Source organism: Herpailurus yagouaroundi, unplaced genomic scaffold (assembly GCF_014898765.1).
Source record: "Herpailurus yagouaroundi ecotype Mexico unplaced genomic scaffold, PumYag 142, whole genome shotgun sequence".
NCBI classification, from domain to species: Eukaryota; Metazoa; Chordata; class Mammalia; order Carnivora; family Felidae; genus Herpailurus; species Herpailurus yagouaroundi.
This window is the reverse complement of record NW_024412397.1, coordinates 44,651,628-44,675,244: the sequence shown is the minus strand read 5'-3', so window position 1 is coordinate 44,675,244 and position 23,617 is coordinate 44,651,628. Positions and strand designations below refer to the sequence as shown.

At 37.7% G+C, this 23,617-nt stretch overlaps 1 protein-coding gene across 1 annotated transcript in view; it reads right to left on the bottom strand.

Annotated features, from left to right (window-relative positions):
• Positions 1–23,617, bottom strand: part of CDH2 (cadherin 2) — a 215,187-nt gene that overhangs the window by 37,650 nt on the left and 153,920 nt on the right. The window contains exons 5-11 of the mRNA XM_040479173.1: positions 22,205–22,360; positions 17,887–18,031; positions 15,101–15,273; positions 6,987–7,124; positions 6,126–6,311; positions 3,442–3,695; positions 1,977–2,119 (exon numbers count right to left, since the gene is read on the bottom strand). Of these exons, the coding sequence (XP_040335107.1) occupies positions 1,977–2,119; positions 3,442–3,695; positions 6,126–6,311; positions 6,987–7,124; positions 15,101–15,273; positions 17,887–18,031; positions 22,205–22,360 (1,195 nt within the window). The remainder of the gene's footprint in view (positions 1–1,976; positions 2,120–3,441; positions 3,696–6,125; positions 6,312–6,986; positions 7,125–15,100; positions 15,274–17,886; positions 18,032–22,204; positions 22,361–23,617) is intronic.

Below are 23,617 nucleotides of genomic sequence, written 5' to 3'. Positions count from 1 at the left end.
TTTAAATCTCAACATAATAGTGCAAGATATATCGCTTTAAGTTCCCTCATGGAGGGAAGCTACCCCTTACGTGCAGTGAGACCATAAAACAGACACTAAGGCCGAGCTCTGATGTGCAGTGGCAAAAGCTGTCCCTACTACGTTTCAACTCCAAATATGTGAACAGTAGGTCTGATATTAGAAACGATAAGAAATATTGCTTTGAGCTTGTCACCATGTGGATTTATGATAGATACCAATCTCATTGAATCTTATTATGTAAGATCCAGAATGGTCCATCAAAACTGTTCTTATCAGAAGTGTTGATGGGTAACATTTTTCAAACTGTGCTTCTTGACCACCAAATTGAAGCCTTTTAGTTTTATGAGATGCTCGCATTCACAGTATAGCACACATATTTTAAATTTTTTTTTCAACGTTTTTTTATTTATTTTTGGGACAGAGAGAGACAGAGCATGAATGGGGGAGGGGCAGAGAGAGAGGGAGACACAGAATCGGAAACAGGCTCCAGGCTCCGAGCCATCAGCCCAGAGCCTGATGCGGGGCTCGAACTCACGGACCGCGAGATCGTGACCTGGCTGAAGTCGGACGCTTAACCGACTGCGCCACCCAGGCGCCCCTTATATTTTAAATGATTTTAAAATATGGTTATGATTCAGTTTTAAAACTATTAACATGTAACGGAAATATTTACTTGAGTGTTTATGTCAGGCAGTTTTATTTATTATTATTATTATCTTTTATGAATATAATTTATTGTTCAGATTGGCTTACATACAACATCCAGTGCTCATCCCAACAAGGTCAGGCACTGTTTTAAAGACTTTACGGGTACAAGCCACTTTATATTCTTCCATACACTAGTAGTAGTTAGATGCTGCTACCATTATCCCTATTTAAGAGAAAAAGGAGGGATACCTGGGTGGCTCAATTGGTTAGGCACCTGACTTTTGATTTCGGCTCAGGTCATGATCTCACAGTTCGTGGGATCAAGCCCTACATTGGGCTCTGTGCTAACAGCTGGGATTCTCTCTTTGCCTCTCTCGATGCCCCTCCCTTGCATAGAGCGCATGTGCTCTCTCTCAATAAATAAATAAATAAATAAACTTAAAAAATAAAAAAAAAAAAGAGAAAAAGGAAATTGACTATATTTAAAATCTTATTGCTAATCCCAAAGTTAGAAAGTGGTAGACCTGGAGTCTGGACTCAGGTAGCCAGGCAGACTCTCAGAGCTTGCACTCTTAAACACATGTCATATTGAGAGCTAACAAAGCAAAACAAATCCATCACCAGGTTTATGTAAGTCATTTTTGTCTTATATAACTAAAAAAATAAGGAAGAAGAAGAAGAAGACGAAGAAGAAGAAGAAAAAGAAGAAGAAGAAGAAGAAGGTAGCTATCTATTAATTTCAATCATTTAGAATCCAGCAGAAACCCAGAAAGGGGGAAAAAAAAGGTGCTGGACTATATGTTCCAAAATGAACATACAAAAATATGTTGTACTCACTTATTTCAATTTGTGCATGAAATTAAGAGTTTCCTATGCCAAGGCAGACGAGAGGCAGAGAATTACAGAGACAAAAAGGCTAGAGACAGGCCAACTGATGTCGGCAAATAGATTGACCATAAGAAGTCTAAAAAGATCACCTCAAAAAAAAACAATGCCATGGAGGCATTGAGGCTACCCTCAACTTGTAGCAACGAGGCATCATTGTATAGCAGGGCAGAAGAAATACAAACGTTTGTCATCACAGTACTAGGCACTATGCAAGACATATCGATGTTGGGAACATTCATTACAGAAGATAGCGAATATGTGAGAAAACCCAGCGGAAATGGAAAATAGAAGTAGGGGCCTCAGCTTAAAAAAGGTCAGTTTTCTAGACATAGAAAAGCTCGTTTCCTGATGATGCATTCATGATGAGGCACTATTTAACAACATACAGGGTAATACAATCACCATGTTTAATTACATACCATTGTCAGAAGCAAGGAAAGTGGCATTATATATATTATTTTTCACATTTGGTGATTCTCTGTCCAAAACAGCAATTGTTGTTATTTGCCCATTCACAGGATCTATTTTTAGCCAATTGGCAGGATCAGATAATTTTGTGTATCTACAAAAGGAAAGCTTTAGTAAGTAAATATTTTAATATACGTAAGAAATAAAGCCTACTTTACAGGTTTAATTCCAAATGTCGACCAGCCCATTAACTTGTGTTTTTGTAGATATTGGTTGAAAATACAGCTTTAGCATGGAAAAGTATTTCTGTTGCAGTGGTTAAACTCTTGTCTCTTGTCTAGTTTAATGGATAACAATGATCCCAATAAAATAGTTCAACTATACCTTCTAATTAAACAGCAGCCCTAAAGTATAGGACTTAAGAGACATTATAGATAGAAGTTGAATTTTCTATCATGGAACACACCCAAAACACCAACTCATCATGGTGTTGATGAGGTCATAGTGGGGACACCCCTACATTCCTATCCTCATCATGACCTTCCCCACGGGGCCAAACTGTAGTCAGAACTACACTCTTCAGAAAAGTCCCACCATCTGAGTCTATATAAAGTAGATTTATATGTGTCAGTAGGTTTATCAACTTAAACTCCTTTTTTATTCTGGGTGGAGAGTAAGATTTTCAAGCTCAGATAACCAGTATCCAGATTGGAAAAAATACCCTGCGTGTTGAAAGGTAAAAAGTTGTAGGAGTTCAATACACCTATTATTAATTAGCTATTTCTCTATCTCGATGTCAACGTATAGAGAAATGTGGAAGATATGCAATTATCTGTTAGCAGCAGTTCTGAAAGAAGTTAAATAAAATATGAGCTAATTTAAAAAATTATCATCACCAGCAATGGATAATAGTCATGTGGGCTGTGCTCTGCCAACGACCTACTCCCTCATCAGGAAGGATAAATTAGATTGTGCTGAGGTTGGAAATCTTTACAGATATGTTTTATAAGTCCTATAACTACCGTACAGGTAAGAGGCAAAAATAATTAGCTCTTATATCTTGTTTTTGGCATGGGTTTTCTTTTTTTTCTGACGTGTGCAGAAGGGATAAATGTTACAGCTTCTGAGAGTCCCCTGTTTACTCACAGTGAAAACTTTTTGCAGTATTTGGTATAATAGCACAGGCTAAATGATTATGAAATATACAAAGATAAAAGGGGGTGGACAAAAAAAAAGAGGCAGAGAACATTTTTTTCTCTAAATAATTACACGAGTAGATCTATTCTTCTATTTCCTATCTAATATACTCATTGATCTATTTACTGAGAGGAAGCTTCATCAAGGAATTAAAAAAAAATTTTGTAATAAGTAGTTTGGGTTCCAGTTCAAATATTTTATTCAAATGGTAAGTAAACTTTGTGCACAGCATACAACATAAAGTAAATTTTTAAGAATGCCACAAATAGCATTTGATACCTAATATTTTGCTGCATATATCGATCAGGATCCTGAGCAGTAAATGTTGTTAACATGGTACCAGCATGAAGGCCTTCTTCTTGGCGAATGATCTTGGGATTTGGGGCAAAATAAGGGTTTTCATTCACATCAATAACTGTGACAGACACGGTTGCAGTTGACTGAGGTGGGTGCTGAATACCCTTGGCTAATGGCACTTGATTTTCAGCAGCAACAGTAAGGACAAACATCCTATTTGTTTCAAAGTCAATTGGCTGGGGAAAAAAAAAAGGAAACCATATTTTTGCAGGAAATAAGAATATTTGCATTCTGCAGTTTATTCTTAAGACTCCATTTCTAAAACATTAATTTTTCATTCGCAACGCCATAGGTTCCTCTCAAATTTCTGGAAAACACGCATTAGCATGGTCAATGATTAAAATATTTATCACGATTGAGCCTGTTTATATAAGATATTTATAAATCTTGGGTACTTCAAAGATTTATGTTCACAAAATAATGCATATTACTACTGCACTGATTGCATTTATTCAACTACATCTAAAAACTTGATTATTCTTAACAGCAGCACTGTGAATCAAAAATACTAAATAGTCTGAGGTCAAGTGAGAACCCAATGGTCTAGATTATATTCTCAAACATTAGTATCAAGGCCATGCCTCATCCAAGAAAGCTTTTATATCTGGGATGAAGTACAAAGAACCAAAACCAAAATCAGAAACTATTAAAATCCTATTTTTTCATAAAGCAAAAACTTAATTCTATTTAAATGTATCATTCATAATTTGAAACATTTTAAAGTACAGACATGTACACACACACTTATGAAAAATAATAGTGTGTGTACGTGGAAGGGCTTTTTTCTTGTTTTTGTTTTTTCCTTACTTAGCAAACTAAAACTCTGGCTGTCTCTCAAAAGAATTTTAGGTGTTCTACTGGTCTGTAAAAATCTCAGCTCTAAGAACCACACTCTAGATGAAGGTAATGCACAAATAACCCATAATGTAAACATTAAGTTCCAAAGTTCCATTGAATCCTACTGTCAATAGAAGAGTTACCAGGAGTCAAGTGATCAGACTGGACTTTCATTTCACTCCTGACTTCCCTCGATCATCTTCTAGTGGAGGTGCAGATAAGTATAACCGTGTCATAAGAATTTGAAAAATGAGCTTAGAGAGCTCTCATGCCGTCATAGATGGTCTAAGAAGGATTACGAGCTGAAGCTAATGAGAAAGCCACATTATTAGCACAAACGGCACCATTTCCTACCCTAGACCACTCCCTCAAACCTTCAAACACATAGTTTGTTTTTCTAGCACGCTAAAATCACCAATTCAACTTCCCATTGTCAATTATTTTAAACAAGACAGTGGAAAAGCCAGAAAGTAAGACAGAATTCTTTCGAGTGGTTTCATTTGCTGCATGAGAAGTCCATGACCTAACATTTTCATGCAGAGTTCTGTCCTTCAATGCATATTAAAGTGTATTTATCCCTCAGAATGGTATGACTTAGGTACTATTATCTTCCCTGCTTTCTGTATGAAGAACCCGAGGCTTAGCGAGGTTCAACAACTTGCCATGCTCACACCACTACCAAAAGCAGACCTGGGATTCGAACACATGGCCCAGCTCTGGGGTGTTCAGAGAAATTTCCAATGCCCCCCTCCTGGGGGGAAACTCCCCTTCTACTCACTCATAAATTCTAGGCAACTGACACCTTGGTGCACCTACACAAGGCCCACATCTGGGTTCACTTAACAGAGTTGGGATGAGAGACAAGGGAACAGATCTCTTCACTGGGGGCTTGAAGGAAGAGATGTTCACTTTAATTTTACATTACAGCTATGCATTACACTTGCAGTCAACAGCCCCGTCCTTCCAGCACTCAGGGTGTTTTGTTTGTGACAATTAAAGATCAGAAGAACGAATTTCTTTAAGTCTTGAATATAGCATTTAAAAACAGCAGTGCAAATTCACAACGTTTTTGCAATGTAGGCCCTCTTTCTGCCTACACAACCCATTTTAATTTTGTGATATTTTCTGGTTTGTTCTCTGAGCCAGTGCTCCAAGGGGAACTTGAGAATAATAGGCATGGGGCCTCTTTCCTAATAGCTATCGACTGGTGATCAATTAATACTTGAGGATGTGCTACATCACTAACATATCTAAGCGCACTCCGTTAACACTGTGGAGGGCAGTCCCGTCTTCAGAATGTTAAAACTGGCCCCAAATGATTTAAACGCAATCATATTCTAGAGACAATGTGAGAACAGTTATGTTGGTCTCAACCTAGCCTCAACAGAAACTACAAAATAAATGTGGGGTGTTTGAGTGGCTCAGTCAGTTAAGTGTCCAACTCTTGATTTCAGCTCAGGTCACGATCTCACAGTTCATGAGTTCGAGCCCTGCGTCGGACTCTGTGCTGACAGCTCAGAGCCTGGAGCCTGATTTGGATTCTGTGTCTTCCCCTCTCTCTGTCCCTCCTCTGCTCATTCTCTGTCTCTCCTTCTCTCTCAAAGATAAATAAACATTAAAAATTAACAAAGAAAATAACAAATGTGATTCCCCAAAATATGTTAATTCCAGGTTTGAAGATGTTTGAAAGAAGGAAAAAAAACCAACCCTCAGAGTAAATAATAAACTATGGACCTGTCCGAGAGATCAGTGACCCAAGTGGAACTTACTTTGGCGACAGTGACTAAGCCGTCATTGCTGTTCGGGTCTGTCTGAATGGCAAATCGCCCTGTGGGATCCCCGCCGCTGATTCTGTACATGGCATTCCAGGCTGGCGTATGGGGCTGATCTTTATCAGTCACAGTTAGATTAGCTACTATGACATCTACCCTGTTTTCAGGGACCTCGCCATAGAACTACAAGAAAAACAAACCTCAGTTAGACGAGCGATGCGGACCGGTGAAGGACAGCGTGTCTTGATGACCCTGCTGCCCTGATTTTACTGCCCCATTAAATCTTTATTACTCACAGTCAACGAGGAAATCAGTAATGCAGGTAATCACAGCATTTATGTTTGACTTTAAAAATACTATAACTTTTCTCAGCAGACAAAATTTCTTCCAAATCATGTTATAGTTTCATTAATATTAAAATTAGTGTCCATTTGTGAGTCCCTGGGTGATTCATGTAGGGTTGGAGAAAAGGATTTGTCTGAGGGAAATCATTTTACTCAAGAGATAGTATCTGTATGCTGCCAAAGTTGTATAAATCAGTCAGGTAATATCCATTCAGTTTCGTGTACCTCCAAGTATTTGTAAATATTTTGTTATTACAGCACGAAGTATTTTTAGGCCATTTCTTCCGGGTAGCATGTTTCAACAACTTCATCAGTGGATTTGGAGACTAGGAAGGAACAAATCACTCAGGTGCCTCATTTAAAAGCCCTGGTGACAGAAAATGTCTGAGCGAGTGGTCAATTTATAATTAGGTTGAGCAAGTCACACCTCTATTTAACGCATTTATAATTCATGACAAAACTTTTCAGTAATGGACCACAGACCTAAGTTCTGTGAATGACAGTCTGTACTTACTGTCATAGCAGTAAACTCTGGAGGATTGTCATTGACATCTGTCACCGTGATGACAGCCGTAGCTGTGTTTGAAAGGCCGTATGTGGGATTGCCTTCCATGTCTGTAGCCTGAATTATTAACGTATACTGTTGCACTTTCTAAAAAGACAGAAAGATAACACCTTAAATGAAACTAATTCCTCAAGAAGACATAGCAATTGTTTTGTAAATGGCTCTTTATTACACACACGGAAAGCACAGCATCATTCATTCTGATTAGCATTACTTGAAATTTCCCATAGCGTTGACTTTAACTTGAGAAGCACAGGTCTGGTTCTTGTCTAGAAAGATGTGACTGTATATTTTCACCTCTATTTGTGGAAAAGATAAAAGATGCATTGCAGATGTGTGAATTCACAGAGAAGCTGAAACTTCCACTTGGTCTCAACCTTCCCCTCTTCGGAACTTTGCAACATTGTGATCAAGCGTTCCAGTCATTTGGTTTGTTTACCTTCTCATATGTTAGTTTCTACCCAGTTCAGGATAATGAAAAATCTTGAAAGTGTGTAAGTACATATATACATACACATACATACATATATACGCCCACACATGCACACACGTATATACATATATTTTATTTTACAGGGTATACATATGCTTTCTTTTAATGTATTCTCATATATGTTCTCTCTATTTTAAAAGGGTTGATAGAATATTTTGTCCTACTCCCCATTAGCACATACTGTTCACAACTATATAGAAGAGATATATTCTTAAATGAAGTTAAAACCTAATTAAAGGGTTTATGTTTATGTCCTTAGTCATAACTACAAAACACAGTGGTACTTAATAGCTGCATACTCAACAGATTGCCATTTCCGCCTAATACTCATTGTGCCCACATACCTATGATGGTATGCACATACATCTGCACGTACATGATTATTACCAAATATCACTGTTTTCAAGTTCCTAATTGAACCTCTAAATGGGGAGCCAAATTAAGCTGCACTGTATCTAAGAGAATATCTTGAGACCGAGAAGTCTATAGCACTAGCTGACAAATATACTTTATATTAGGACAACCTAACCAAAATGATTTACTAAAGTCATTTGAAATCTCTGTGGAAATTAACACAGATAAAAAATATAGGTCATTTCATACATGTTAAAACACTCTGAACAACAAAACTCACTTCCTCATACAAAAATAAACTGTCACTGCAAAGTACAGTTTTCCCTGATTCTAAATATAGCTAACATTATGAATGGCCATTCTTAAAGGATTTCTGGAGCTTGGCTAGAACAGACACAAATTGTAGCTTGTGATTTAGTTGTTAGTGGGAAGCACAAGGAAGAAGTGAGTAGGAGAAAAAGCCAAAGCCCACATATTCGATTTTTAAGTCTCTGTCCACCCAAATGCCAAATTCTAGCAGTTAATTATTTATTTGTCTTCCTAAAAAAGAAAATACCATACTTATTAAAATAAAAAACAAAAAAAAGAGGCATAGTGATATTTGAACCATTTAAATTTTTCTTAACCCACAACACCTCACCATAATGTTTATGTAGGCTAAAATATTTCTCAATGATTTCCTTTCCCAATAAAGTGTCATTTCTCCTTAATCCTCTCATGGTTAGTGAGAGAATTTTGTAGGGCACTCAGTTCAGCTTCCCAGCTGAAAATCATGAAAATAAAAATTTGTTATGACTTTGAAATGCCATTTCTGTTAACTGCTATTTGCAGAAGCAGATGAGCATTAAAAAAAATTTTTTTTTTGATTTTGGTTTTGGTTAAAGAAGATAAAAATCTCACACAGATACTGTATGGAAATACAACTCTTTGTAATGTCTACTCTTTAAATTATAATGTCTACTTTAAAATTATATAAACATAATATATACAATTTTCCACTGAGCTGAAATATTGGGATCAGTAGCTAAAACATGAAATTTCCTACTGCTTCAAGTTCGTTTTAGAATCCTTAAGTTACAAAAGACCATTGTTGTTTCTAAAATACAATGTTTCTCCAAATAAAAAAATTCCAACTTGGTAAATAATAGAATCTCCACTTTCAATTTTTTTTTTTCAACGTTTATTTATTTTTGGGACAGAGAGAGACAGAGCATGAACGGGGGAGGGGCAGAGAGAGAGGGAGACACAGAATCGGAAACAGGCTCCAGGCTCTGAGCCATCAGCCCAGAGCCCGACGCGGGGCTCGAACTCACAGACCGCGAGATCGTGACCTGGCTGAAGTCAGATGCTTAACCGACTGCGCCACCCAGGCACCCCTAGAATCTCCACTTTCATATGCTCGGTTGGTAAAATGTTCTTACATTTAGTTAGGAAGACATGACAGCCTGTTTTAGACAACCAAACTATTTAGGGCTTCTTGACTAATTTAGTCCCTGGGCATCTGGTTCGGAATGACTGACATTTAGGTTTCAGAAGGATTTGACTTCCCATCCTTAATCCCACATCTGATTGAGGGGATTTTGCTTAAAAATGTTTCCTTACTTCCTGTTTCTAGATGGGTAAAATCTCAACTCACCTGCTCGCTATCTATCCATCCTTCTCTCCCTGCGACTCACCTATCTTACCAAAGCTTTATATCACTTTTTTATCCACTTACCCTACACCTTGAGCTGTTGGTATTTACTTTCAGGTGTCTATTGTGACACTACACCACTGCATCTGGCATTCCCCTCAGGCTAGAATTGTAGTTCTCAACTGAAGTAATTTTGTCTCCCCCCCCACCCCCACCCCCGCAAGGGGACATCTGGCCATTCCTGGGACATTTTTGGTTGCCACAATTGGGAAGTGCTACTGACATCTAATGGATAGAGGCCAGGGAGGCTGCTGAACACCCTATGATACACAGGATAGGCCCCGCAGAAAAGATTTATCTGATCCAAAATATCAAGGGTGCCAACATTGAGAAACTCTGGGCTTGAATACCTTTCCCTTCGCCCTGAACCTGGAAAACACGAAGTGGAAAAGCCACCTTAGGTGACTTCTGAAAGTCCTGGAGGCAGAGCTGTTGGCTGGTCCGGGACACACCTCTAGCACTGTTTCCAGAATTATATGGCTGCTATTGGTCCGTATGTCTGTCCTCCTGGCTGTAGACACACATACACGCCCCTCCTCAGGGGCCCTGCTTTGTCAACGTTTGTGTCACTGGTATACAGCCTAATGCCTGACACAGAGCAAGCAAGCGATAAATGCTTTTGACTTGGTGGTCAGATGAGTGAATGAATGAGAAACCCTCGACCTTGTATCACATTATAAAAATCATTCCAGGTTTGGAGAAAAACATCTTGTTTACATGGTAGCTATTATTTTTTTTCCATTGAATCATATACTGGGAGTATAAACTAGCTCAGTTTCCCAAACTACAGTGATTCATACACCATCTTTCCAAGGCTGCCATATCCTCATATTTCTATATCATGAGTCACTTAACATTTATCTTGACATTCACTCCCTTTTAAAAAACTTAATTTATTATAAAAGTACTGTAAATGGAAAGCCAGCATCACCTGCCATAAATATAACTGTAAAAATAAACACAACAGGATCCTTGCACTCTGGCAGTCTCTACTCGATGGAGGAACATCTAAAGACTGTGGTCTCTAGTCATCTCTAGAAGCTTCCCTACATTATCAACTGAAATCATTGTACCTGTGCACTTTTGAAACACTGAGCTGGAGAGATAGAAGTGAATGAGGAAGTGAGAGCATTCAGTCATTCAATCTGACAGACATTTCATGAAGGTCTACCGGATGCCTGGTGATGTATTTCCTTGGAAAAGATTATGAACAAACCCAGAGATGGCCTTGATATCGTTAGGTGATGGAGGCAGATACTAATGGTTCACAGGAGCAGATGTACAAAGCAACTGTAGTAAGAGTACGAAGAAGTGAAGCAAGGGCATCCAAACCAGTCCAGTCCTCAAAGTCTGGAGGGAGGAGTGAATACAAGAGACATTTTGGAGGTAAAATGAGAGGAACCTGAGAACTGAACCTATCAGTGGCTGGATGGAGGGCATGGGAAGGCAAGTAGACCGTGATTTGAGGAGACTGGGGACATGGCACTGCTCCCATGAAATAGGACCTTGATCAAGAATAGCAGGTTGAAGGAAATGATAGCTTGCTTTGGATGCACTGGGTTAGGGGATGGACTGTTAAGTAATAATGTCATGAGAACTTAGAGGAGAAGTACAGGTTTGTGGCCCTGTTCAACTTCTTAAATGCTAAGCCCCAGTTCCTTCGTCTGTGAAATGGGGCTGATGGCACCATCTGCCTGGTGTGTCTGGAGTATAAAAATTTTGTTTTGAATGTTTATTGTATGCTGACATTGTTCTGAGGGCCTTGATGAGAAAAAAAATAACATTTATTGAGATTGAGTATTAATTATGTGTCAGGCACACTGCTAAGCACTATGCGTTATCTTATTCAGTCCTCACAGTAATCCCATAAGGCAGGTGGATTTTTTTTTTAAGCCTCATTTTCCAGGTAAGGAAACCAAGGCTTAGGGAGGCGAGGAAGTTTGCCCACTGACACCCAGCCATAAGTAGCAGAGACAAGATTTGAACCCAGGTCTCTCGGGAGTCCAGAGTCTGTACCATTAATTGCTCCACTGTATTAGGACCTTCCAAGAAAATGCGAATATGTGCATGACATGGGTGCATCCAGGTAGTGTAGGCAGACAGAAAGCCATACTTCAAGAGGAGGAAGAAGTGGGAGCTGAGCATGAATGTGGACTGTCCTTTCGAGGAGTATGGTGCTGAAACGAAGAAGAAAATCTTGGAACGTGAAGGTTCCTTCGGGGTTCCTGTTCAGGGTAAAGAGGAACACATCAGCCTCACAAAATATTGGGAGCAAGAAGGCAGATATATTGTCTATGTAACATAGTCTTTGCATATCTCAGGGAAGGCAGAGACTACGATGGGTGACCAGGGAGGGGCTGTGGACTGACTCTCAAAGAGTGAGGATTGCCCTGCTATGCAAAGATGGGAAAGGAAATCTGCAGGCAGAGGAACAACGGGAACAGAAGAACACAGAGCTTCAGATTTGTACAAGGAATTCATGTGGCTGTATGAATGCCGGGGCGTCTTTGCTCCTCAGCAGAAAGCAAGGAATCCCAGGAGGTTAGACCCAAAGAAGGCTTTGAGACCAACGTCACGGAGTGTTTGGATTGCCATGTTAAAGGGCTCTGATGTCATCCTATGGGTGATGGAGCGCCATTTTACCCCAGGGGACACACAGCACGTTTATAAAGACACTTGTGGGGTTTGTAGAAAGGAACCTGTAGAGAAGGGAAGACCAAGACAGTGGGACACGGGAGAACTTGTTGCTGACAGCACAAGTGAAAACAGGAAGGCTTGGAAAACAAGAAGTAGAATTCTTTCTTTGCCATGAGAAAAGGATGAGGAGGAGTAAAAGTGATAGCGCCCACCCAGTAGACGCGGAGGCTGGATTTACGATGGCGACAGGGGAGAACAATAGCTAATATGAATTGGGCACAGTGCCGCATGCTTTATACCTCATGTTACATAACCCGTACAGCCATCCCATAAGGGAGGTCATAGTATTGGGCCCGTTCACAGATCTGGGGACTGAGGTTTCAGCTTAATACACTGAAGGTCAAATAGCCCACAACGGGCAGTGCCAGGATTTACACCTCCTGAAGCAGAGTGTGAGTCATCAGTAGTCCTACCCGAGAAGGGCACGAGATGGGCCATAAAGAGAAAGGAGTGGAGAAAAGAAAATGCCAGGAATAGGCACCACCGAGTGATGCAAAAAGAAGTCAGGTGGAGGTAAAACACTGAAGCCTGGCAGATGTGGTAGGTACCGCTTTAGGCCTGGAAAACCCGAAGAATGGATATTTTTCTAAACTCACAGATTGAAGTAAAATAAAAAACTGAATCTCAGTAAGCATTTCAATGATTAGGAGTTCAATCGCTTGTAGGTGTCATATATCCTGGGAGAATGACAACTGAAATTACTTTTGACAGAAAGAAAACTGTGAATTCTAATAGATATAAAAGAATCTCAGGCCTGCACGAGGCCTGAAGAAGTCGCAGTAATTTATCCCTGGCCTCAGGCAGAATTACCATAAACCATCTGAGATAGATACATTTTTTTTTCTGTTAAATGACTTTCAGAAATGGAAGGTTTTCCATAATTTTCCCTAGTAACTCATTGTTGTGTTTAATAATTTCACTGTCAAGAAGCTATTGCTCACACATGATTCTAACGTTGCGAATCCATTTCCACATCCATTTCATCAGGGGGTGGTGCATAGCTGCTTCTGTCCACTGCGACATAAATTCAACCACGATGACATAGGACTTCAGGCTTCCATTCTCTAAACTAAACGCAGTCTCTCTGGCTTTTCAATTTGGTTGTTCTGCTTTAGTAAAACTATCTTTAATTCTCGATGCCTCTTTCTTGTCATGAAACAGCCAGGCTGAATGAAGTAAGAATACTGCTGTGTGCACACAAGATGAAGACCCATTTCTGTATTTCACAATGAAGAGTGTGGATGAAAGAGAAATATTTATGTTGGGGGGATGAGCTATACCTACATAGAATGTGTGCAACTTGGCACTCAAGAGAGAATATTAAAAAATACCCCATGTTCTCATACCAAAATATGCATCCATGCTAAGTTTACTGGCATTTAAGAATGGCACGTCCTACAGTAGTGGAAGAGGTGAAAAGACATACGTGTTTCAAATATCACTGAACCAGAAGTACTACTGCAAAAACTAAATTTCAACCATTTCTAACCCAGAAGATTCCTGGAAAAAGAATCGTTGATACCTGGAAGTTAACAGGTGCAACATAATAGGCATACATCTAACTCCTAAGTAAGGCTCTCAGCTAAGTTCAGTTGTGAATAAAGTAATCTCGATTGTTCGTACTACTTTAGTAAGGTGTTTCTAGCACAATCTTGCATATATAATTAATTGCAATAGCAATGTTTTCTTCGATCCAATTCAAGTGAATGCTACTAAGGCAAATGAAGCATCATAAAAACCAAGTCCTAAAATCCTTGTCAATATTATTTATTATGGTAAGTATAATGTTTCCTTTTGACATACATAATCTAAGGTCTCATTACTATAAAAGCTGGCTCAGCCAGAAATCTACAAAGCACAAATGTCTATGTGTTAGCACTTTGATAATTCTTCAAACAATGACTACTGATGGTCAATAATGACCTTGAGAATCTCTTAAGAAAATTGGCAGAACAGAATAAGGAGTGTAAAAGATTCATTAGGGGCAGAGTTTTCAGGAAAGGATATAAGTGGGGCTTAAACTGAAGATGAAGAACTGGAAGGTTCCAAATCAAGAAAAAAGGTGCAAGGCATTCCTGGTGGAAGGAATCACATGAACAAAAAACTCCGAGGTGTGTAAGAGGACAGTGGGTTGAGGTCTGTCACAGTGAGATGAACATTTGGAATTAACCGAAATACCCATTCCCTCTCAGACTGTGACACTACATGGTATTTCACTGCTGTCAACATTTTATGCCTTTCCAACAAAAATTATGCCAGAAGTCTGTTTTTCTCCATTTACAACTTTAAAGCCTTGTCAGTGGAATTAATGTCATTGCTAGTCTTCAAACCTGCTCGGTAAGTTAATCATAAAGTTAAGGGGCAAGTTTTAATAAAGGGGATAATCTCCTTTAACAAAACCAGTCTATCCACAGAGACTACAAACACTCCACCACACACATGTTATGTGTAGCCTCTCAAAAATATTAATGTTAAAATTTATCCTAAATTCATGCACACATTATTTGGGCATGATTCTTCACAAAAACCTTTGAATGTGAGGGAAAACTGAGAAAATGCCAAGAATTAAAAAAAAAGGTAAATACAGATGCATCTAATTAACTTAGTTGATTACACACTATTTATTATATGGACTAACAATGACTTATCCCGTATGCATACATAATTCAACTAATGTGAAGTTCGGCAGAAAATAGCATAAGAGTTCTTTAAAAAAACTGACGTCGCATAATACTGTAGATTTGTTATTACCTGGAGATAAACTGCATGTGATACCGCGTACCTTTATGATTAAAAACAAATTCAAATAGTTTTTGGTTGGCTTACTTCTCTATCAAGTCCAGCTGCCACGGTGATAATATCACCAGTCTCATTGTTGATTGTAAACATGTTGGGCGAAGGGGTGCTTGGAGCCTGGGACAGGATTCTGTACCTCAACATCCCGTTTAGGGCGTTTGGATCATCAGCATCAATAGCAGTGACTGTCATCACGTATGTCCCTAGACACAGTATACATGGAAAATGAATGGTCACCCTTCACTTCGGTCTCCTAAATAGATATACCTCAAAGGTATATTTGCCTTTTTGATCAATCTTCATTTTACTTCTTCAAAACAAACATTTAATCATTTAGACTTGATTAAAAATGCTACCCATAAGAACAGTACTCACTTTAAAAAATATAAAACACGATTTAAATTCTTGAAAGGAAAACTATTAAAAATGTATACATTTATAAAGATTCATTTTTTCCATAACTTAGAAGACAAGTTCACTCTATGACTCAAAGAAAGGATCACTTCAGACCTTTATTCATATGAAGTGCAAACAATAATACAGAATGCAACATATTTTATGACCACTGATACCTTTTCCTATGTCATATTTTCTTTTGCTATACAGTAACATCAGAAATGACACACTGAGCATGATTCTCCTCAATGCCTAAGTCACTTTCTGAAAGTAAGCTGTGTGCACAACGAGGCACACTCCATTTACTCAGGTCATAAGGAATCATTCCATGCGTTACTGTTTTGGTACATTGAATAGGGGTTTGGCATTGTGGTTCGTTATTTCCTAGGAGATTACAAGAGCACTGTAACAAACTCAGGGACTTCAACTATTAGATATTTTGGAAAGGAAATCTACAAAGCATCAGAACCAAATAAGTTCAAACTAGCTACACAAATTGTGTAATTTAGAAGCAGAGAGCAAAGTAGTTACTATTTAGGAAGGTATGTTCTGTGGGAAATTTAGAAGAACTGGAGTAAAAAATTTTCCATCTCTAATTTACCTTCTTCACCAGTGCTCTAAGCCCAGTTCTGCTTTAGAACCTCTCCCTGGTATAGTTTTGCCCCAGAATTCACAAAGTCTTGACCACATTATTCAAATCTCGTTTCAGAGTTTGCTCCTCTAAGCAAGACGCTCTTACTATGTGCCATCTCTACACCCTTATCATTTAAAAAAAAAAAAAAAACTTCATTGCATATTTCCTTGCCTCCTTTTATTCTTCTCCCCTACCAGAATGTAAGCTCCAGTAGGGTCGGAGCTGTTACCCACAGGGCTGGAACAGTGCCCAGCACACAGCACAGACCCTATAAACATTTGTTGAATGAACAAATGAATGGTTAAAAAAAATATGTTCCCAGATGTTGAGCCAAAATACTGATTATAATGCAGTTTAACTCAAGATTCTTACAGAACAACCACAAGAAATATATGCATGAAGCGTCTTTACTTCTCATGAAGATTGAGTCTTTTATTTGGCGGGGGGGGGGGGGCTTTAATGGAAACTCATGATGAAATGCATAATAAATATACCTTTAATGGTTTACTTTTGACAATTTTTGTGAAGCAGTACTTTTTAATAGTTAGAAATAACAGAGGAAAAAAATAAATGATTAAACCAAAAAAAATTTTCCCCATGTTAAAAAAAACTTTATCTCTAGAATATGTGGATAAGACTTGTGTTTTAGTAAGGATACGTTTAATATTCTTTGATTTTATAGTATTTTAAAATACCAAAGAAAGCTACTCCAGAATGTGACTCAGAAGGAGCCACAGATGGTTGAAATTCCCGCACAGTCCTGTCCTCCCCTGTGGCTCCCCTCACCCCCACCTCTTCTTCCTTTCTGAGGATATAGACAAGCGCATTTGGATCGAGAAAAAAATGCCTGTAAAAGCATATTCGGTTATACGCCTAAATCGGGCATATGCATGAGAGCTACCGGTATAAATTGATATAGACGGCAAGGATAATACGTAGCACAATTTTAAATATTGAGGCTTTTTTTAATACAAAATCAAAATAATAATAATAATAATAATATAGCTAATGAAGTCCCTCTAAACACCAAATCACTCAGGAAGGTTGGAGAAACCCTGTCTCCTTTTCCCATCTCTCTCTGAACGGATTTTCATGTCCACTAGTATTTCAAACTAAACTGGCCCCCCCCCCCCCCAGGCTTGCTCTTCTGAAGTCTACAGTGTTTTCAGTACAAGAATCGAAAATCTTAGTCAAACACCACTTCACAATGGCGAGAAGCTTTGGCAATCGCTGCTTCTAGGCTAGGACACTTTCCATGACACTAAGCTGAAAAGCGCAGGCTGCAGAAGACATTCGGGTCATGCACAAGTAAATAACCAGTGTGTCCACAGGGCAGCGATCACAGCTGCCTCCAGCCCCCTTTCCGCTTTTGGCTTTACCTCACTGCCTGGTCCCAGGAATACCAACTACCTTTCAGACTCTCTGACTGCGTTTCACGTGCTGCTACGACTAATATGATAAAATCTGTACTTTATGAATGGAAAGCCACTGGTATTCTGGTGCTCACTTTTTCCTGCCCTGACTTTATGAGCCACAGCCAAATGAAAGAACCCATAGATCCTATACTATAGAACCAAAAATACTGTAGTGTGTACTTTTTCAAAGGTGGGAAGTGTTTTCTCTCTTCAGTGGGTTTTTTCCTAAGTTACCTTCTTTTTTCCCTAAAATCATTTTGCATGAAAGAAAATAACACTAAAAAGGCTCACTGATTTCTCCTTTTGCTTATACCCCAGTGCTGTATTACACTGCATTTCCTGAATCTCTGAGTTATGATTTTCAAACTTACCGGGCTTGGACCCCTCAGGAACTGTCCCATTCCAAACCTGGTGTAAGAACTCTGGTCTGTTATCGTTCATATCAATAACATTGATGACAATGTCAATGGGGTTCTCCACTTGGTTCCCGTTAATATCCACTGCGTGTGCCCTCAACTGCAAAAGTAATTAGAAGACAAAACTATTTAACAGGTTTATGTCTCCAGTGAGAAGACAAAACAGACAATGACTGCACTACCAAAATAGCAAGGATGAACCAAGAAAGTGAAAAAAAAAGCTAGTCTCCCCGTCAAAATTTAAGTTAGCCAAACTTCATATGATTAGGATAGATATAGTAGTAAAAAGCCAGCAAATGCTGTCTGCTAGGCATTGTGCTCAGAGTCGTATGGATTTTAACTCATTTAATCCATATATGAAAGAGTAAGGCAGAAATGATAAGTACTTGAAGGTGAAGAAATTGAGCTTCAGAAAAAGCCAGTCCTGTCCAGTTCCCAAATCCTTTTGCTAAATCCATACATATGAGTCCGGGTAATTAACAATGTACTGGCACAGAGTGGTCGTAAAGATTAAGAGAACAGAACAGAATTTAGAAAGAATTAGGTGCGTGTAGGGAATTTTGACACTGGGTGTTTTTGTTTGTTTTTTTTTTAATTGTAAAGTCACTCATAAACATTAAAAGTGTCTGCGTATTATATAAGACCGTTGTTCCTCTCCCAAGCCTGAGTTCTCAGTTTTACAGGTATTCTAAATATTTCATTTCTTTTTCTCTTTAAATAAATAGAGTCACTTGGCTACTCTTGGCAGAATATCCTCAAAATCTTTTAATCCAGCACATAGAGATCCACTGCATTCTTTGCAATAGCTGTGTAGTGCTCCATTGAATTGTTTCTTTTTAACTGGAATGCTTCTGTGGTTTTCCTGGTGATGTTGCCTGTTGGTTTCTGTGGGGTAGGCTTCAAGTTAAAGACGCATCAACATATCCCCCTTTTCTTCATTTAGAAGTTATTTAATACATGAAGCAATGCAAATTTTATTATTGCCTTTCAACACCAATAAAAATAATCCTTTTTTCCTTCACTTATTTAATATATTACATTAATAGAGTCTTAATACTGAAACATTCTTGCAATTCTATAATTGAGTCTATTTTTTTTATGAGTATCTCTTAATTATGTGGTGGCAGTAAGAATCTGCAGAGGAAGAATTTGCCCCAAAACTGACCTGAAAATATTTATTTCCTGGCCTTAGCCACAGGAGTTCAAATAATGAGAATTCATTCAGGAAGAATTATTTAGAAGTTTTGTACTGATATTATTTATATTCATAAATTTGAGACTAGTCTAATTAGAGACTGGTCTATTGTGTGCTATCTTTATCAAGTTTCTGTATTAATGAGAATTAATTTCTTAAACCTTTAAACAATATAAAAAGTGTCAGCATTATATGTTCCTTAAGGATTTTATTTATTTATTTTTTCTTTAAGGATTTTAAAAGAACTGGTTGATGAAACAATCAAGGCCTTTGGAAGAAGGGAGTGTTGAGTAATATTCAAGGCAGAAAACACTGTTGTTTAATTTTTTTAAATTTTTGCACCCAATGTGGGGCTCAAACTTATGACCCCGAGATCAAGAGTTGGATGCTCTATCACCTAGACCAGCCAGGTGCCCACCCTCCGCTTTGTGAGTAACCTTCATTTGACTTATTTTTTTATGCTCTGTATCCAACATGGTGCTTGAGCTCATGACCCTGAGATCAAGAGTTGCACGCTCCACTGACTGAGCCAGGCAGGTGCCCTTTGAATACATTTTAAATTTCTCATACACTTATTCACCTGTTTAGATCAGGGGGAGTCCTGCTCTACTACATACCAATATTTTAATAATTTTCAAAACTTCAATCATTTAAAAAGTTTTTACAAGTGCAGGGGCACCTGGGTGGCTCAGTCAGTTAAGCATCCATCTTCAACTCAGGTCATGATCCCACAGTTTGTGGGTTCGAGCCTCGCGATGGGCTCTGTGCTGACAGCTCAGAGCCTGGAGCCTGCTTCGGATTCTGTGTCTCCCTCTCTCTCTGCCCCTCCCCTACTCCCGCTCTGTCTCTCTCTCTCTCTCAAAAATAAACATTAAAAAAAATTTAAAAAGTTTTTAGTGTAAAAATTCAACAAATATGTTACCATGCAAAGTAAGAATCTAGAAACAAACACATACATATGTGGAATAAAAAGTTTTGAAAGACTAAGTGTAGATGATAAATTCCTGGGAATACTAATTCAATACATGGGACAATTGACTATAAAGGAAAAACAAAGTGGTTCTATATATACCTCTCTCCTTTTAGTAAAATAAACCCGACAGAGGTTAAAAATATAGAAGCTAAATACATACATACATACATACATACATACATTCATACAAAAGAGAAAATTGGGTAGATTAGCATCTTGGGGTAGAGAAGGTTTTTAACAACCATCTCTAAAACCAGATTGTATGATAAAATTGAAAAACACAATTTTGCAATGCAAGAACTATGAACTATAGTAGGGTAAAAATTATTAACAAAGCTTAAAAACAAACAACAAAAGGGGAAAATATGTGACAAATTAAATATTAATATCCCTTACTGTTAAGAGGTTCCTAACAGTAAAAAAAAAAAAAAAAAAAAAAAAAAGAAAAGAAAAAAGGTAAACAATCCAAAAGAAAATTCAACACAGGAGTAGGGAATTCACTACGATTAGATATTCAACTTAGGCAACTTAAAGCATTAAGATCTTTTTTTTTTTTCAAATAATATTGAATACATAAATGCCTAGAATTGATAATGGTATGGAGAAAGTATATCTCCTATATAATGGGTAGGTACTGCAACATAATACGACCATTCTAGAGAACAATTTCACAATATTTATCAGAATAATTCCAATTTCAGGAATTTATTCCAAGGATATAATGGGAAAATGTACATACAAGTGTTCATTGCCACATTATTTGTAGTTACAAAATAGAATAAAATAAACCAAATTACCTAAATACCTACCAATAGGCAATTAGCTAAAATTACATTACATTCATTCAACAAAATAATATAAAGCAATCAAAAATGATGACATAAATAGATAATTATTTATTGACATGGAAAGATGCTAAATCCTAGGATTGCTGAGTGACAAAAGCGGGTTTCTGAGAACGATGCCAATTTCAACGAAATACATTTATGAATCTATGCAAAGAAAAAATCTTGCAGCATATCACCAAAGTGTTAAAAAAAAAAAAAAGAAAAAGGTTGGTTCCATGTACTGAGATTACAAATCATTTTTACTTTCTTATTAATACTGCATTATTTTAAAAGTTTTTATAATGTGCATATATTGTCTAAAAATGATAATTTCATTAAAAGTTTTAGTTATTCATGCAGAAATTGGAGAAGTAATAAAGACCAACTTAGTTTTCTATATTAAAGTCATGGAAAAATATTTGAAATCTTGTTCTAGGAAATGTGCAAGCATGGCTAAAAAAAAAATGAAAAATGCCTTGTGGAATTTATATTAATATTAGGCAATTCTTGAGTTTCAAAATACTCACTACAATTAATATTTAAAATGATTAAAAATCAGTTTCAAATATATACATATACTATATTTAAAAATATGACCATATAATTGCATACAAAAAGTTGTGATAGCCCAGTAAGAAAATGAATAAAACAGAAAAATAAAGAACATAAAAACAAACATAAGACATATAATAAGATAGGGGCACCTGGGTGGTTCAGTTGGTTAAGCGTTCAACACTTGGTAATGGCTCGGGTCATGATCCCATAGTTCATGAGATCAAGCCCCACATCAGACTCCTTGCTGACAGTGTGGAGCCTGCTTGGGATTCTCTCTCTCTGCCCCTCCTCCACTTGCACATACTCTCTCTTTCCCTCTCTCTCAAAAATAAATAAATAAATAAATACTTAAAAAAAGTACAGTCTATACATTTAATGGAATATTATGCAGTCATTAAAAGTGATCTCCATATAATTTACACGCAACAATTTTGACTTCCTTCACGTGAATTTGTTCTTGTAAGTCCTTAGCCACACCGACTTGTAAAGGGTAATGATATTTTATGCCATTTTACTTTCTTCTTTGCACTGTTCTTTACCATGGTACATATCAAGTCTATAAAACAATAATTATTACAACAAATTGAAAAGGCTACAAAGCACATTTCTGGTATGCGAACTCTCAGCACCAAAGCATGAAGACCAATAGAAGAGGCAAACGTTACAGTCTACACAGTCAGAAGAGTATTAGTACAACAGATCATCAGCTGGCTGATATCTTACATGAAACCGGGCTATCAGCTCACGGTCCAGAGGCTTGGTTACTGACAGCTGGCCTGAGATGGGGTTGATAATGAAGATACCAGTCGGAGGCTGGTCAGCTCCTGGCCCCGTCACGCTATACCGTAGTGAAAGGTTTTTATCTCTATCGGACCTGATCTGAGGATCAAGAAGACAATCATATTAAATGAGAGACTAAATGAGCTCATTATCAGAGACAGGGCCTGTCATACCTTATGCCCTTTTTCAGTTACAAATTTACAGCATCTCTTCCCAGAAAACCAGTCCTGTTTCTCTCATCCTTGCTTCTTGGTGACAGGCTTCAAAAAGAGATGTCACCTATCACCAGGAAGACTGAGGGCAACGTTCACATCTAAAAGAACACTCGCTTAGGAACAGCGCAAGAAGTCCAAATTAAGGAGTGTCAGTGTTTGAACTGAATCACATTCTATCCAGGGAGCTTGTAGGTTAGAATAGTTAACACAGGAACAGGCGTCCAATTTAATTAAAGTAAAACTTGTTTACCTTTTTGTATCAGTTAGGAGAAGAAAGAACTGTGTTAGGCCACAGTATGAAACAGCCTTATGTGAGAACTCTGATATGGTTGAGTTTAGGAGTCAGATTTCTGCACTTGTATTATACTGACATGATTCACTGCAACCAAAGCTTTTCAAGTCATTTTAAGGTGGTACCTATTACTCAAAATTCTTTGTTAAATACCAAAACATACAAGAAAGGATTTTAAAATGCGTTTTTATACTCTCAAAAATTATACCCACTATAGGCCCACTGCTTTCTCCTCCAAATATAACGGTTCTCAGGAAAAATAAGTTTATAGGTGAGCAGTCACAGGAACAGGCTATACAGAAAGGGAGTATGACGAATAGCACAGACAAGGGTCAACCGGCAATACCTTGGCAGGTGATAATAACAGATCTTTATGTATTAGGTAAATATACTTAACCCAATAGCAGAATCCAGTTTATTAATTTTCTTGTGAAGACAAAATTCTCTCTCAACTCATTGTCCATTAAAGTAGAAAAATTAAAAAAAAAAAACTCCTTTATTTGGGGGCTATGTTGTTCATTGTTAAATCAAATTATAATGTGCATTAAAATAAAATATGCAATACAAATAAATGACTTATTAAAAGTGCAACTTTCAGTAAGTAGGTATAGGAACGCTAAATTAATCACACACAAATGTACATTCTAATAAATCGATATACAATAACTCTGTCTTTTTCCTTTTGCAATAAATAGTGGGTTGCTAATTTTACTAAACATGTATGAATATCTGTGATTTCTTTTTCGCTACATCTGATGGTACGCATTTAGAGTAACCGGAAAAAAATTACTTCTCAGATTTATAAAAGCCTATGTTTTTGCACAGCCCCAGGGATTCTGTTAATGGTAT